The 16,536-nt window shown below is 47.0% G+C and overlaps 1 protein-coding gene across 1 annotated transcript in view; it reads left to right on the forward strand.

Annotated features, from left to right (window-relative positions):
* Positions 1-16,083, forward strand: part of LOC137642811 (translation initiation factor eIF2B subunit gamma-like) — a 55,592-nt gene extending 39,509 nt beyond the window's left edge. Inside the window, exons 10-11 of the mRNA XM_068375689.1 lie at positions 4,440-4,537; positions 15,952-16,083. Coding sequence (XP_068231790.1) covers positions 4,440-4,537; positions 15,952-15,998 — 145 coding nt within the window. The 3' untranslated portion in view covers positions 15,999-16,083. The remainder of the gene's footprint in view (positions 1-4,439; positions 4,538-15,951) is intronic.
* The last annotated feature ends 453 nt before the right edge of the window (positions 16,084-16,536 follow it).

Below are 16,536 nucleotides of genomic sequence, written 5' to 3' on the forward strand. Positions count from 1 at the left end.
ATGACAATAATAACACCTCATTACTTTCATAACTTGCATTTGTAATCAGATACATGTATGCCTACACAAACATTATGATAATGGAGGTTATTTGTATTACTTAATATAAAAATATATATGTATTCCTTGCAATATATTTTTAACAAAATCGCAAAATATGGCAAAAATATCTTCAAAACAAAAATGAATCATGAGTTATGAATGTAAGGTAAATATTATGTTGATATTAAAACCCCATGCAAGCATGCATGAAGTAATGCAGTGTTGCCAACAGGGCGAGTTTCCCTTTCCTGAGGTGAAGTAGATTATAGTACATTTAGTGCAGCTTAATTCTACGATTATCATGCCGGCTATCAAATTCATCAACAAAACAGTCTAAATCAAATCCCTCGGCACGTGCACTTTCAATGGACAGTAATGCGATATTACTCACTCTAGCACTGGTCATGGAATTTCTGAGAAATGTTACACGCCATGCAACACGCTCTGCTTACCTTACAGCATGCTCTACATACAGCATGCTCTGCATACAGCATGCTCTGCATACAACATGCTCTGCATACCTTACCGCATGCTTCTCAGTCACACATCTTTGGTTGTTGCCAACTCACTAGACTGTCAAGCAGTTTCATAACGTTGCCTTCTAGTCTGCTGCTTTTGCACCAGTGAAACCCTCACTGAGAGAACTTAGCTTTTCTCGGATATGGTCCCTGTAGATGAGAAAGTGCTTTTCTCCCTCCTTCTGATATTCCCTTGAGGACTCTGTCATTTGGAGAGGAGCCTTTAGCTGCGTAGCCTCCTATGGACTTTTATTTAAGCATAACATGCTTCCAGGGAAGGTAATGGTTCCACTTCAGTCACTAACCCCGTCTGTTACCACACCTGCTCCCATAGACCTTGAGCTGTGTTGCAAGACATGCAGTCCAAGCTTAGTCCTTGTTAACGGTTTTTTTGTTTACGGAGTCAGTGTGTCACTGGGAAGACGTTCAACAACCAGCAGAAGTGACTTGTTGTGACGCAGTGCGGCAACCTCAGCAACCCGATAAGGAGTTGTCTGTACGACCCAGACAGTCTAGACAGCTTCGGGTTGTCACTGTACTTCCTCGCTTCCCCATGGTTGACAGTTCACAGACTGTGCAGCAGTACCATGATCTTGTGTCCGGCTCCGTCAGACGACTGGCTTTTAAGAGCTCCCACAAGTCGTCGCTGTCTGGAGATTCTCAGATGGACTATGGATCTGACCAAGGAACTGGGCCTCCTGGTCAATTTTGAGGAGTCTCAGCTCGTCCCATCCCAGACCATTGTCTCCCTGGGTATGGATCTTCAGAGTCGAGCTTTTCGGGCTTTTCCGTCGGCCCCAAGGATCTTCCAAGCCCTAGAATGCATCCAGAGCATGCTGAGAAGGAACCGATGCTCAGTCAGGTAGTGGATGAGTCTAACAGGGACACTTTCATCGCTGGCCCTGTTCATCGTGTTAGGGAGACTCCACCTCCCCCCCTTCAGTATCATCTAGCTGCTCACTGGATAAAGGACATGACGCTAGAGACGGTCTCAGTTCCTGTTTCCGAAGAGAGGAGGTCTTCTCTCGCGTGGTGTAAGAACAGCTTTCTTCTCAAGGAAGTCTACCTTTGGCTGTTCAGAAACCCGACCGCCGTCTCCTCTCGGACGCATCAGACACGGGCTGGGGTGCGACTTTGGACGGACAGGAATGCTCGGGAACATGGAATCAGGAGCAAAGGACACTTCACATCAATTGCAAGGAGTTGTTGGCGGTTCTTCTGGCCTTGATAAACTTCAAGTCCCTCCAGCTTAACAAAGTGGTGGAGGTGGACTCTGACAACACCACAGCCCTGGCTTACATCTTCAAGCAGGGAGGGACTCTTTCGTGAAGTTGTTCTAGATCGCAAGGGACCTCCTCATCTGGTCTAAAGATCGAAAGCTCACGCTGGTAACGAGGTTCATTCAGGGCGGTATGAATGTCATGGCAGATCACCTCAGCCGGAAGGGTCAGGTCATCCCCACAGAGTGGACCCTTCACAAGAATGTTTGCAGCAGACTTTGGGCCCTGTGGGGTCAGCCAACCATAGATCTGTTCGCTACCTCGATAACCTAGAGACTCCTGTTGTATTGTTCTCCGATTCCAGACCCAGCAGCAGTTCACGTGGATGCTTTTCTGCATTCCCGCCGTTCAAGATTGTCAACAGGGTACTTCAGAAGTTCTCCTCTCGCAAAGGGACACGGCTGACGTTGGTTGGCTCCGCTCTGGCCCGCGAGAGAATGGTTCTTAGAGGTACTGCAATGGCTGGTCGACATTCCCAGGACTCTTCCTCTAGGAGTGAACCTTCTACGTCTACCTCACGTAAAGAAGGTACACCCAAACCTCCACGCTCTTCGTCTGACTGCCTTCAGACTTTCGAAAGACTCTCAAGAGCTAGGGGCTTTTCGAAGGAGGCAGCCAGAGCGATTGCCAAAGCAAGGAGAACATCCACTCTCAGAATCTATCAGTCTCAAGGGGAAGTCTTCCGTAGCTGGTACAAGACCAATGCAGTTTCCTCAACCAGTACCACTGTAACCCAGATTGCTAACTTCCTGTTATATCTAAGGAAAGTAAGATCCCTTTCAGCTCCTACGATCAAGGGTTACAGAAGTATGTTGGCAGCGGTTTTCCGCCACAGAGGCTTGGATCTTTCCACCAACAAAGATCTACAGGACCTCCCTAGGTCTTTTGAGACCTCAAAGGAACGTCGGTTGTCCACTCCAGGCTGGAATCTAGACGTGGTCCTAAGGTTCCTTATGTCATCAAGATTTGAACCTCTCCAATCAGCCTCTTTTTAGGACCTCACATTAAAAACTCTTTTCCTCGTGTGCTTGACAACAGCTAAAAGAGTAAGTGAGATCCACGCCTTCAGCAGGATCATTGTTTTCACATCTGAAACGGCTACATGTTCCTTGCAGCTCGGTTTTTGCTAAACGAGCTTCCTTCACGTCCTTGGCCTAAGTCGTTCGAGATCCCAAGCCTGTCCAACTTGGTGGGGAATGAACTGGAGAGAGTACTTTGCCCAGTTAGAGCTCTTAGGTACTATCTAAAAAGGTCTTAACCTTTACGAGGACAATCAGAAGCCTTATGGTGTGCTATCAAGAAACCTTCTTTTCCAAGTTCTAAGAACTCAGTTTCTTACTATTCAGGCTTCTGATTAGGGAAGCACATTCTCATCTGAAGGAAGAAGACCTTGCTTTGCTGAAGGTAAGGACACATGAAGTGGGAGCTGTGGCTACTTCAGTGGCCTTCAAACAGAGCCATTCTCTGCAGTGTTTTATGGATGCAACCTATTGGAGAAGCAAGTCAGTGTTCGCATCATTCTATCTCAAAGATGTCCAGTCTCTTTACGAGTACTGCTACACCCTGGGACCATTCGTAGCAACGAATGCAGTAGTAGGCGAGGGCTCAGCCACTACATTCCCATAATCCCATAACCTTTTAACCTTTCTCTTGAATACTTTTTATGGGTTGTACGGTCGGCTAAGAAGCCTTCCACATCCTTGTTGATTTGGCGGGTGGTCAATTCTTTCTTGAGAAGCGCCGAGGTTAAAGGTTGTGATGAGGTCCTTTAGTATGGGTTGCAGCCCTTGATACTTCAGCACCTTAGAGTTGTTCAGCCTCCTAAGAGGAACGCTGCGCTCAGTAAGGAAGACGAACTTATTTAAGGCAGAGTAATGGCTCAAGTCGACTTCCTTACCAGGTGCTTGTAATTTCATTGTTATTTTGAATAACTGATAATATGAAATACGGGATACTTAGCTTCTTGATATACATGTACACTGGTTTTCACCCACCTCCCTGGGTGTGAATCAGCTACATGATTATCGGGTAAGTTTAATATTGAAAAATGTTATTTTCATTAGTAAAATAAATTTTTGAATATACTTACCCGATAATCATGATTTAATTGACCCACCCTTCCTCCCCATAGAACCAGTGGACCGAGGAAAAATTGAAGTGGTGTCAACAAGAAGTACTGCAGTACCTGGCCACAGGTGGCGCTTGTGAGTACACCCCCCTCTTGTATAGCGATCGCTGGCGTATCCCTTCCGTAGAATTCTGTCGGGCAACGGAGTTGACAGCTACATGATTATCGGGTAAGTATATTCAAAAATTTATTTTACTAATGAAAATAACATTTTTCAAACTGGGTTTTCTTGAAATTTTTATTTTTCCTACTAGATCCTTGGTATTGTGAAAGACTCAGTTGTCTTTCTTCTATGTATTTTTATCAGTGTTGTATTGTTAATTACTTTCTTTTGTGGTTTTGTTATAATGATTACAACTTTTTTTAAAAACAATGTTTAATAGTCTACTTCAATTGAGCATTTTTTTGTTTAAAAAGTGAAGCAAATTTTCAAAGATATACCGTAGTAATATGAAGAATATTTTCTTATAGGTGTGTACTTGAAAACTGTCTGATTACAACAAACATTGAGAGGAAGTGTACCATCAAAAACTGCATTGTTACTGACCCAGAGCGAGTTGAAGAAAATAGTAAGTTATTTATTAGAATATTTTACCTTAAAATTATAGATGTTCTTCATCTAAATTAATACAGTTAGTTAAGAAAGTTATTGAAGGAAAAGCATGAAAGAGTATTTTCATATTTTATGACTTGTTTTTTTCCTTGCTGTCATGTATCTACTCAAGCAATTTGTTTTTCGTATTCCTGTTTTTGTCCTTACATTACCTTTGCCTTCTTATGTTTTTCTCTACATTACCTTTGCCTTCTTATGTTTTTGTCTTTACATTACCTTTGCCTTCTTATGTTTTTCTCTACATTACCTTTGCCTTCTTATGTTTTTGTCTTTACATTACCTTTGCCTTCTTATTTACCTACAAGTTCAGGATTTGTTCTAAGGTATTCTTTTTATTATTGTGATATACCATTATCTCAACATGCTATTGAAAAATATTGTTGGTAATATTTCTTATGAAAACTTTAACTATTATTTAGTCGGTTGCCTGATGCACCCTCTCCTATGCCGTCTATCAAAGGCATCCTCTCCCACCAAACCTCTTCTCTCCCTATTATCTTTTACCTTATCTTGCCATATAATTCTCTGTCTCCCTCTTCATATTTGCCCTTAACTCCCAAGCTCTCCTCACTCACTCCCACCATCCAGCCTCAACATGCGCCCATACCATCTCGGTTGTGACACTCTTTATCACCTTTATAATTTTTATTACACCTGCCATTATTATTTACATCATCTGTTGTGTTAAACAGTATTGTCTTATCCTACTTTTGATATATAATAATGTCCTAACCTTGTATACCACAAATGATTTTTCATATCCTATCTCTCCTTTTGGAGTACTTTAGTCCCCTCATGACTCCCAGAATTTTTATTCCCTCTTATACCTTATCTCCTTTAGTCTTACCCCATTGCCAGATGTAAGTTCAATATTTTAGTCTCCCATATCATTCTATTAAGAGACTTGGAGCCATTCTCTCTCTCTTTCCTTAATCCACAAATGTTCAACTAAGTTTTTCTGTTATTGTGACTTCTTGACCAGGAACTTGTAAATTTTACCAGCCATTGTTTAAAATCCTGGAATGATTTTGGAATGTGGGGTACAAACCTCATTAAGAATGTCTGCTAAAGAAAATGGTTTATTATACAACTAAAGAGTTATTTGTTCCGTAACCGAAATACAAACCACTCTATTTACATAGGGTATTACTTTCGGCGTAGCTGAAATGACGAGCCATTAGATTTTAACGAGGGTTAAACTACCCCCGCGCTAGTTAGCACGGGGGTAGGGGAGGGGTAGCTAACTACCCCTACCCCCCCACACACTGGTGAGTTGCCCCTCTTCACTTTTGGCTCGGACGATGAGCAGACGTCTCTGTCCCGTCCTCGCATGGCAGCCATTAATGTTTTGTCTTTACTTAATTACTTACTTTTCTTATACTTAATATATATGTAAACATTCTTATGTTTATGTATATATTTGAGTATAGAAATACAGTAAGTTTCCTTTCCAGTGTTTGTGCTGTGTGTGTGTGTAGGAAGTCCACTCAATTGTACGACAACATCTCCGTGTGGTTCCAGGCCCCCACGGTGACATTTCATGGGTCGCGATCTCTCCCTTGGTCCTTCGCCCTTCGGTCTTCCCTTCGGCGGGCGCCGTGGGGAATCGTCATCGCTGGACTTTATTTATTAATCTGTTTCTCCGCTGTTCCTCCTTCCCTACGGGGAACTTGGTCTTTCAGCGTAGGGAACATGGGAGTTTAGTTTGACCACGGTCTCTCTCTCTCTCTCTCTTGAGGTCGTTCACCCTTCTATTACTACTACGTATTACGGTAGCTTCCTTCCCGTTGCGGGTTGAGTTGCTACTCCATTTATTTTGTCTCAATTATTTTTAATCAAATGTAATTGTATTTGTCAACTTATCAGCTTCTGTGTAGAACGCTTCCCTTCGGGGTTCATTCGTTCTTACTATTAGTGAACATACTTAGATGAATTACATAATTATAATTGGTATAATTCTGTTTTTGTTACAGTTCTCCGCCTTCCCCCCTTCCCGTGAGTGTCAGTGGGGGAGGAAGGCGCATTCCTGGTGCGTAATTCTTATGTTCTTTTCCCTCGGGGTTCCTCTTCGGAGTTCCCCCGGGGGAATAAATTTAAACTAATTATTTTATTTTCACAGTTAACTATCTAGATTTTTCGTTTGCCTAATGTGCCAACGAAGCAGAGCTGTCCTGTTTGGGCCTGGGGAGTCTGCTGTTGCCGCCTCCTCTACGACTTCGTCATGGGCGTGTTCCCTTCTCCGAGAAGTTCTCCCGTGACAACTGTCAGCTCCTTAGTTCATTTAGAACGCTCAGGAGGTTCGCCTCCATGGGTGGGTAACTTCCCTTCCGAGGGAGGTTCCCTTCCTAGGTATGAGTTTTTTCCCCTTCAGGGGGGGCAACTTCTCTTACCTTAATAATTCCTGGTTGATTTTTTCCTGGTCCTAGGGCGGTTATGCTCTTGGTGCTGAGCGACCGCTTTTGTAACCATGCTCTAGGGGCTGAGCGGTTGCAAGGCTGGACCATGGAATTCGTGCGATTATGCTCTTGGTGCTGAGCGGTCGCACTTGCAGCTACGCTCAAGGGGCTGGGCAGCTGCAGGAGCTCCTCTTCGGAGGGTTTCTCTTTATGGTCAGCTTGCTGATCCAACGGCCCTAAGGGGGGGCCTTCATCAGTTCTTCTGGTCTCTTCTACGTAGTGTTCTCCTCTCTCGTTCGCGAGAAGGACACTCAAAGAGACTCCTCTTCGGAGGACTCCCCTGCTGCTGTTGTTGCTGAAGGCTCAGTTCCCCAATACGAACATCCTTCGAGGGGGCAGCTGAGTCCAACGGTCTCTCCTTCGAGTGTCTCTCCCCCTCGAGGGAGTTCACTAACAGAGACTCCTCTTCGGAGGACTGATGATGGTGCTCCTGTTCATGGTCGTCTTCATCTTCAGCCGCAGAGGATCCTCCTTGACGAGAACAGACCGTTACAGCTGCTTCGCTAGACCTTTCGGCAGATCGTTCGCGATCTCCGGCACCTGCCAGACCTTCTTGTCTTCCATCTCCGTTCTTGGACGCAGATGCGCAGTGGGCGCCACTCCACCCTGTTTTCCGACGGGCACCGGTCCCTTCGGGGCAAAGGGCTTATCTCACAATGTGAGTAAGTCCCTTAGTGCCAGGTTTTTACCTGTGAAACCTCGCTAATACTCTCCTGCTGTGGACCAGTCTTCTGCTGAATCAACACTCCAGCGATCTCCTGTAGCTGAGTCTCGCGGTAGATCTGATCGCCAACGCTTCTGGGACCTTCTGTGCGGCTACGCGCCTTGTTCACCAACGGTCTCCTGAACGCCCACGATCGCTTGCTCGCCGGCGCACATCTGATCGCCCTTTTCTGATGTGCGCAATGCGCACCAACGTTCGCCCCCGCTCCCACGATCTTCGGATCTGGGCACAGGCAAGGAGTTTATTCCTTCGCCTCCTCGCCGACGATCTCTCTGGTTCTGCACCCTCGCTGATATCTTCTGGCCACGCAACTACGCGCCTACGATCTCCTGGTTCCTGCCTCGTCGCGCGCAGTTCAAGAAGTTCGTACGCTAGCGCACAGGCGCTCACAGGTTCTTCTGGACTCGCAGTGCCCTTCTGGAGTTTCGCGCCAAGCGCGCCCACGCGCGGTTCCAGCGCGCCAACGCACCAGCACGCTTCCACTTCACACCGCGCCGCCCAGGAGACACCTAAGCTAGCGCACGGGCGCTCACAGGCACCCCTGGGCTCTCCTTGCGCGCCAGCGATCTCCTAAGCGCCCGCGCGATTCTTCGCCTGCGCGCAAGCGTTTTCAACGCGCCAACGCTTCAATCGTGGTAGGTTTCCTACGCGCCCACACGATAACTCTCCTGTATGCGATCGGTCGCTACGCGCCACCGCGCCATCACTTGCCAACGCGCCACCGCGCCATCACTTGCCAACGCGCCTTCGCCCGCCTACGAGCCGTTGCTCACTTACGCGCCATCGGTCTCCCGGCCGCCTGCGCTCGCCCTTACGACCGCGCACCCATGTTCTCCCGCGCGTGAACCAACGGTTTTCCATCGCGCCAGCGCGATTTTGTCCGTGATTCCCGTCGGGTTTCGCAACACGGGCAACCTGGCGAGTCTTCTGGAGCGCGTACTTCCAGATCATTGTCAGCACGATCTCTCACCTGTAGATGCAAAGCAGCACACGTGCAGGAGCAGGAAGAAGCTTCAGAGAGGTCTGGGCAACATTCTTCTCCTTCATTCAGGCAGGCCCCATCATTTCTACTCCTCAGGATCATCCGATCCCCTTCCCTCCAGCGGGAGTCGCTGACACTGCGTCTGTCAGCCGTCAGCAGAGGAGGTACTTCGAGATCATGGGGAACCTGGTTTAGCCCTTCCTCTCCACCATTCCGTGGAAGGGGCTTACCAGGGAATTTTTCTCTCGAGAAATTCTCCTCCCGGCAGGTGACATTCTCGACTTCGGAGATCTTAAGCCAGGAGAAAGCCGCAAAGTGTGCCATGCAGGCAACTTCGTGGCTGGTCGTCTGGCTTGGATCTCTGAGCATCCTGTTGCGATCCGAGAATTTGTCCAAGGAGAGCTCCAGGAAGGGTCATGGAAACTTCCCTCCTCTCGGGCACGAGCACCATCGTTTCCCGGCTCACCAAGTTTCGAACTTGTGGGCAAACTCGATGTTGAAGCATTGAGATGCAGTGACCGAGAGGTTCCTTTGCAAGTCCCAACCATGGATGTCGGCAAGCTCAGACACTCTTTCATCCTTGGAAAGACCTTGTTTTGAGCCCAAAGACTGGGAACGGACAGCTGAGAGGTGAAGAAAGTCGAATCACTATTCGCTCCTCCAAAGGCACTTACATCCAGACCCTACAAGTCTCCAGCGCCTCAACAACAACAGCCTCGTCAGCCTAGGACATCGGAACCGGCCCCAGCAGCTAAGACAAGGTGTCTAAACAGCAGCCCCCTCCTGTCAGAGACAAGAAGGGCGGGAAGTCCTCCTGGGGAGGCAATAATCCTGAGGGAGCGGCTGAGGCCGCAAACGCTAGGATTGGCAACCCTCCTGCATGGTCCCCAGTGGGGGGATGCCTAAGGTTGCGCGTTCAAGTGGCAGCAACTCGGGGCCGATTCCTGCACGATCTCCGTGATCAGCCAAGGATATCGCGTCCCGTTCTATACATCTCTACCTCCACTGACAGCGAATCCAGTGTCGCTGAGCTCCTGTGCCATGGGATTGGCAAAGGGGCTAGCCCTTCGGGCAGAAGTCGAGACCATGCTCTAGAAGGATGCTCTCCAAAAGGTCATCGACGGCTCCCCCCCGGCTTCTTCAGTCGACTCTTTCTTGTAAGAAAGCGTCTGAAGGCTGGAGACCTGTCATCGACCTCTCAGCCCTGAACAAGTTTGTCGAACAAACTTCGTTCAGTGTGGAACAGCAGAGTCAATCAGGCTTGTAGTGAGACCACAAGACTTCATGTGCACAATGGATCTGAAGGACGGGTACTTCCAGATCCCAATCCATCGTTCTTCCAGGAAGTACTTGAAATTCAGCCTAGACAACAAGATATACCATTTCAAGGTGCTGTGTTTCGATCTCTCCACAGCACCGCAGGTGTCCTCCAGAATGTTCACCCTGATATCTTCATGGCCACACAGGAGCGGCATCCGTCTCCTTCGCTTTCTGGATGACTGGCTAACCTAGGCAGCTCGGAATCGACCCTTCTTCGACACCGAGACAAGCTTCTGGGACTTTGCCAAGATCTAGGGATCATGGTAATTCTCGAGAAGTCTTCTCTGCTTCCATCTCAACAACTGGGATATCTAGGCATGATATTAGACTCCAATCTCCAAGCCTTCCCATCAGATGACAGGATAGCAAGGCTGAGGAGAGTCGCAGAACCTTTCCTCAGACGAGGAGAGCTTCCAGCCCAATCTTGGTTACACCTCCTAGGTCACCTTTCCTCCTTGACCAGGCTACAGGTAGTTCCAAATGGCCGCCTCAGGATGAGTTCCCTGCATTGGCGGCACAAGTCCCGGTGGAATCAAGACAATGATTCCCTGGACATTCTGGTCCCTTCGGGACCTGCAGAACGAATGGACCTGCAGTGGTAGTTGACCTACGGAAACCTCTGCAAGGGAATGGATCTTCTCGTCCTTCCCCCGCATTTGATGCTGTTCTCGGACTCGTCAAAGGGGGGGGGGGAGGTCACGTTCTGAATCAGGCCTATGGTCAGAACCAGAAGGGTACCTCCACATCAATCTGCTAGGAATGAAGGCCGTATTCTGGCCCTTCAACACTTCCAACAGACCCTGGCTATTCACTCCGTGAACGACAACTCCACGGTAGTGGTTTTTTTTCAACAAGCAGGGAGGTACCTTTTCATAACAGCTTTCTCATCTTGCAGTAGAGATACTGAGATGAACCGAAGTCCACTCAATACCCTATCGGCTTGCTTCATTCCGGGCAAAGGAATGTGCTCTCCGACAGTCTGAGCAGGGCCTCACAGACAGAGAGTACCGAGTGGTCTTCGGCCCCCCCTGGTAGCCACCAATTCCTGACCTTGTGGACCTGTTTGCGACAGCCTTGAATTTCAAGCTGCCGCTGTACTACTCCCCAGTCCCAGACCCCAAGGCACTCTGATAAGATGCCTTCCTACAACGGTGGGACAACATCGACGTCTACGTCTTCCCACCGTTCTGTCTGATGAGAAGGGTGCTTAACAAGACCAGACTATCGGTCAACCTGTCGATGACTCTGATAGCTCTGCTGCGGCATCATGCAGAGTGGTTCCCGGAACTTCTGCATCTCCTGACGGAACTCCTGAGAGCTTCCCCCACGACACGAGCTACTCAAACAACCACACTGCAACATCTACCACAAGCCGTAGCATCGCTTCGGCTTCACGCCTGGAGACCATCCAGCATCTCCTCACAGAGAGAGGCGTTAAGCAACAAGTTGCGGAGCGGATGTCTCGACACCTGCGAAAGTCATCCGCAGGGGTCTACCAGGCGAAGTGAAGAGTCTTCTGTAGTTGGTGTCGTGGGAGAGGTACATCTCCCCTTGATGCCACTATTCCAGCAATAGCGGAGTTATTGTATATCGGCGGGAGGAAATGCGCCTTTCGCTCTCGGCGGTGGAAGCCTATCGCTCAGCCTTAAGCCTGGCCTTCAGGCTGAAAGGAATAGACATTTTCTCCTCGCTGGATCTTTCTTCGCTCATACGAAACTACGAACTTACCTGCCCCCAGTCGGAAGTGAGACCTCCTCCATGGAACATGGTTTGGGCTCTTAGGGCTCTTAAGAGATCTCCTTGCGAACCATTACGCCAGGCTTCTGATCGTCACCGGTCTTGGAAGACGGTGCTCCTGCTCGCTCTGGCCTCGGCCAAGCGTGTCAGCGAACTTCATGGTCTCTTGTACGACGTCGCCCATTCAAGAGGATAGGTGGAGGTAATGTTCAGGTTCGTCCCTGAGTTGGTTACTAGACTCAAAATCTTGGAGTCCCGGACCTTCGGTTCGACTCCTTCAGGATTTTGAGTCTCCGTTCTGTAACAGATGACTCAGACCTTCTCCTACTATGCTCAGTAAGGAGTCGGAGGGGTTATCTTAAAGAACAGCTGCAGTTCGTCCTCACGTGCAAGCCCTGTTTAGGAGCACAGGGAGGACGGAGAGGAGGGTCATCAAGAATGCCTTTTCAGCCTGGATTCAAAGGGTCATCCATCACGCCCTGAATCCAGACCCTCCTCCGTCACGTCGCCTTAGAGCACACGATGTCAGAGGCATCGCAACTTCCCTGGCCTTCAAGAGGAACTACTCTGTGACGCAGGTGCTACAAGCTGGAGTCTGGAAGCGTCAAACGACCTTCACAGCCCACTACCTGAAGGACGTGACCCACAGGAGCCTCGATACGTTCTCTAACGGCCCTGTGGTGGCTACACAACAGCTGGTCTAACCTCAGGCTCCTTAATGGACAGGTAGCAGAAGGTTGAGGGCATTGTTACCCGGATTTAGACTGCATGAATGAAAGAAGTATGTCTGGCCCTTACTTCTTTCTTCATTCTCCCCTCTCTTGGGGAAAGCAGCATCCTGGGTTCTCTGCATAGCTGACCTCAAACCTCTGCAGGTAAACCATGCTTCCTTGTGTTCCTAGTATTAAGTTAATACTGTCGCGTCCCCCATACCCTGACGAGGTGGTATTGGGAACGTCCTAGCCTAGAATTCCAGCTAAAGGACTTCAGGTCGACTTCCTAGGACAAGTCACACTTCTTCCCTCCACACATAAGCTTATGTAGGCCGCACGTTTCTTGCGTAGCAAGAAACTTGTGAGGTGCAGGGACTTTTTTTCTCGAGTGCTGCTCACTCGGATTCTGAGTCCCCGGGTAAGCCAAAGCCAGTAAGGCTGGCGACTTTCCACCCTACCTAAAGGTAAGTCACCCTATGTAAATAGCGTGGTTTGTATTTCGGTTACGGAACAAATGACAAATTCGGAGATAATTTGTATTTTTCCTAACCATACAAACCTTAGCTATTTACACATATTTGCCCGTCAGCCCTGTCCCCCAAGACAAGTCCTACCTCTTAAGTGAAGTGAGGCAGCTCACCAGTGTGTGGGGGGGTAGGGGTAGCTAGCTACCCCTCCCCCGTGCTAACTAGCGCGGGGGGGTAGTTTAACCCTCGTTAAAATCTAATGGCTTGTCATTTCAGCTACGCCGAAAGTAATACCCTATGTAAATAGCTAAGGTTTGTATGGTTAGGAAAAATACAAATTATCTCCGAATTTGTCATTTAATAATAAATGGGGTACAACAATCATATAATATGTATGGGGTGGTACAAAAAGAATTCAGACCCTTTCCAATAGCTTGGAAATGTTAAATTAATGGGTAGAAAAAAAATCTTATAACATTGGAATTTCCAGAATAACTTAGACAAATTTCCACTTCATACATATGATTGTAACAGTCAGAATCTGTTATAAAATTTAGGCCCATCTCTGGGTCACTGTGGTCAATTTTTATTTAGTTACTTAAATCTGGGTAATGACTGGAATATGGACCAAATCCCACACTGTATAAAAAGAAATGCTACTAAACTAAGTGACAGTGTTATGAGCTACAGTGCGTACATGTAAATAGTTAGAATAAATTTGGTATAAAATATTAAATGGTATAGTTATATATTGGTGTGGCACAATCCCCAGAGCAGCCAGCCAGACCCTCTACCCCTGTGAAGTACAAAGGTACTGAACCATGGACTGGTACCAACTGGAGCAGAGAACCACTAGCCATTGTTCCTTTGTGGATGTCCTTGCAGTTATAAAGCGTAATGAACTGGGTGAGGCAGCCTTGGTGGCACCTTTTTATGTTTGCCTCGGTCATTGATTGGCACTTGGGTGCCTCTAAAGGTCGAGGACCTCTCTTGAGCTGCCATGGTTGAGTCTTGCTAGTTGCTCCTGGTGATCGATCAGATCTGTGGATCTTGGTTCTCTCTTGCTTCTGGTAAGCCAAACAGGATCCAGGTACACACACTCTCGGCAGTGAAGGTACTTTGTGACAGAGTCTGCCGCATCATCACCTCGTTAGGAGACCAGTTAGTGCGCGCTCTGTTGAGAAGACACTCCTTGAAGAGACTAGAGTCAGAAGGCGTACCCTACTTTGGCCATGAATTTTCTGCCCTGGCCACTCTCCAAGTTGTCTCCTGCCATGAAAATGGTCAGGCATTAGGCATACTTTGCAAGAAAAATGGGTTTTGTCCCTTGAGTCTTTTGCTCTGGTGGGAAGGCAGTGACTTGCTTGACATACCAGTCAGTACTCCATTGGGCTAACTGCATTTTGAGGAAGAGGAATGCTTTGGTTTCCCGACTCAAAACAAGTCTCTCTAGGGGTAGCCACATCTCTCCTTCCTTGGAGTCTCATGCAAGTGAGTATGGAAAGGAGTACTCACTGATTTATTGCTTAGTCTCTATCAAGGGCTCTGGCTCTTCAAAGAGGTCTGTGGCCAAACCTTCGGATGCGGCAATGCATCCATGAAGGCTCTGCAACCTCTAATTCCTAATCAGGGCCGTGTACAACCTCTTCCTCCTGAAGGTATTCTGTGCATGCACAACCCCTTTTGAGGCCCCCAACCAGGTCAGGTCAGGAAGGGGGAAGAGAGAGAGAAGATAGAAGGGAAGCTGATGTCTGCATTCCCTCACACCCGATGCCGAGTAGGAGGATGGGCATCATGCCTTTGAGCAAGCTGACAGAGCACAAGTCGAATCTTGGTTAGTTAGTGTGCTTCGGGATGGGTGCTTGCTACATTTATGGATCAGTGGCTTCCTTCCCCCTATTTCTCAGACCGATAGTGTTCTTGAACACAGCTCCATGTTGCCAGTGTTTCTTTGCCTTCTTGCTTTATGAAGAAGCTCAGTCCATCTGGTGATTTTGAAGGATCTCAGGTCGTCTGTAGGGGGTCCCTCATTTCATTCTAATCCAGTGATACAGGAGGCATGGGCCAATCTTCCTGGTGGTTGGAGGGGGGGCCATCCAACTCTCAACCTCTAGACATGTTGAAGGAGGGCTGGGGGTTACATCTGACCTACCTGTAGGCCACCTGAGGTGTGGTCAGTGAACTTCTGTACCAAGGTCCTTGAAATGCAAGCTGTGTTCTGACTGCAAACATTCCAAGAACATTTAACACAGGCACTCGGTACTCGGTAGTGTTGGACAACACCATCATAGTAGTCTTTATCAACAAGCAAGGAGGCGCAGTCCCATTCCTTCCCCCCTTTCTGTAAGTTGACAAGGCAGACTGGTTGTATGGAGACTTCCTACCCACTATGAAGTGTGTCTCCAAGGTTTGTATACATGTAGGAACAAATAAATTTTAGAAGTAATTTGTATTTTTCATTGTAATACAAACCATTATCCTTTAACATTAAACTTCCATCCTTTGCTCAGTCCTGAGCAAAGGTCAAAAGTGAAGTTTTATTGAATGGCGGGTGAGCAGTACCAATTGCTCGCGCACACCACTTGTTAACTAAATTTAACAATTTCATTGGCCGTTCCAGCTTCGCTGAATACATCCCTTATTTCAAAGGACTGATTAGTATAGCTAGAAAAAATGCAAATTTCTTTTTAATTTTATATTGAAGGAGTTTATGAATGTATGCCTTAAAGCCCTACACTGGGGCTTGGGAGACCATTCAGCACCAATGTGCAATTGGAGGAAAACCCTTCAGTTGTAACAAGTAAGTGTTAAGAGTTTGAAGGGTTAAAAGTGAGTGCAGCTATGGGTAAGAGGATATTGCAAAGACCTCTTGAGTAATACCTATAGTACACTCGCTCCCTAACAGGGAAAAACATTCAAATCAAGGGTCGATACGTTGTATTATTAATATGCATTTTTCTTATCTTTTCAGTGTCGTATGCTAATGAAATCTTGGAGGCATCTCAAGATTTTGCTTAACTTCGAGTGGTGACAGGCTTTTATTGGAAAGGAATGTAATTTTTCTTTAGCTGTAATACAGTTAATAAAATGATGGTTAACAATCCATCCTGTGAAGTAACTTACCTGTATTTATGTTCTTAATGATAATAATTATGGCCCATCCTTATTAGTATTACTCAAGTAAATTGTAGAATCTGTAGTTATTAGATAAAATTTTCATTATCTGTTTTGAATTGCAAACATACAGGATTTACTACTACTTAACATCAATTACAAACTCATCAGTTTGCATAGCTCAAATATTTATTCTCTAGTATATCAATCTTTGTGTGATAGAAGAAAACAAGTCTCATTATACATGAGCACTGTGTTGATCATCAGCTATATCTCAACCAGTAACCTTACTTTTTGTGTTGATGGTGTGCAAGGCCGTAAGGTTAATGTATCTGGCTGGAAGACTATCATCATATGATTACAGTGAGTTTGTATGATGAAACTTCCTTGTTTTAGAAACAGCTCATATTGTGATAAATCTATTACTTATATACAGTATGCC

This window comes from Palaemon carinicauda, chromosome 6 (genome assembly GCF_036898095.1).
Source record: "Palaemon carinicauda isolate YSFRI2023 chromosome 6, ASM3689809v2, whole genome shotgun sequence".
Lineage (NCBI taxonomy): Eukaryota > Metazoa > Arthropoda > Malacostraca > Decapoda > Palaemonidae > Palaemon > Palaemon carinicauda.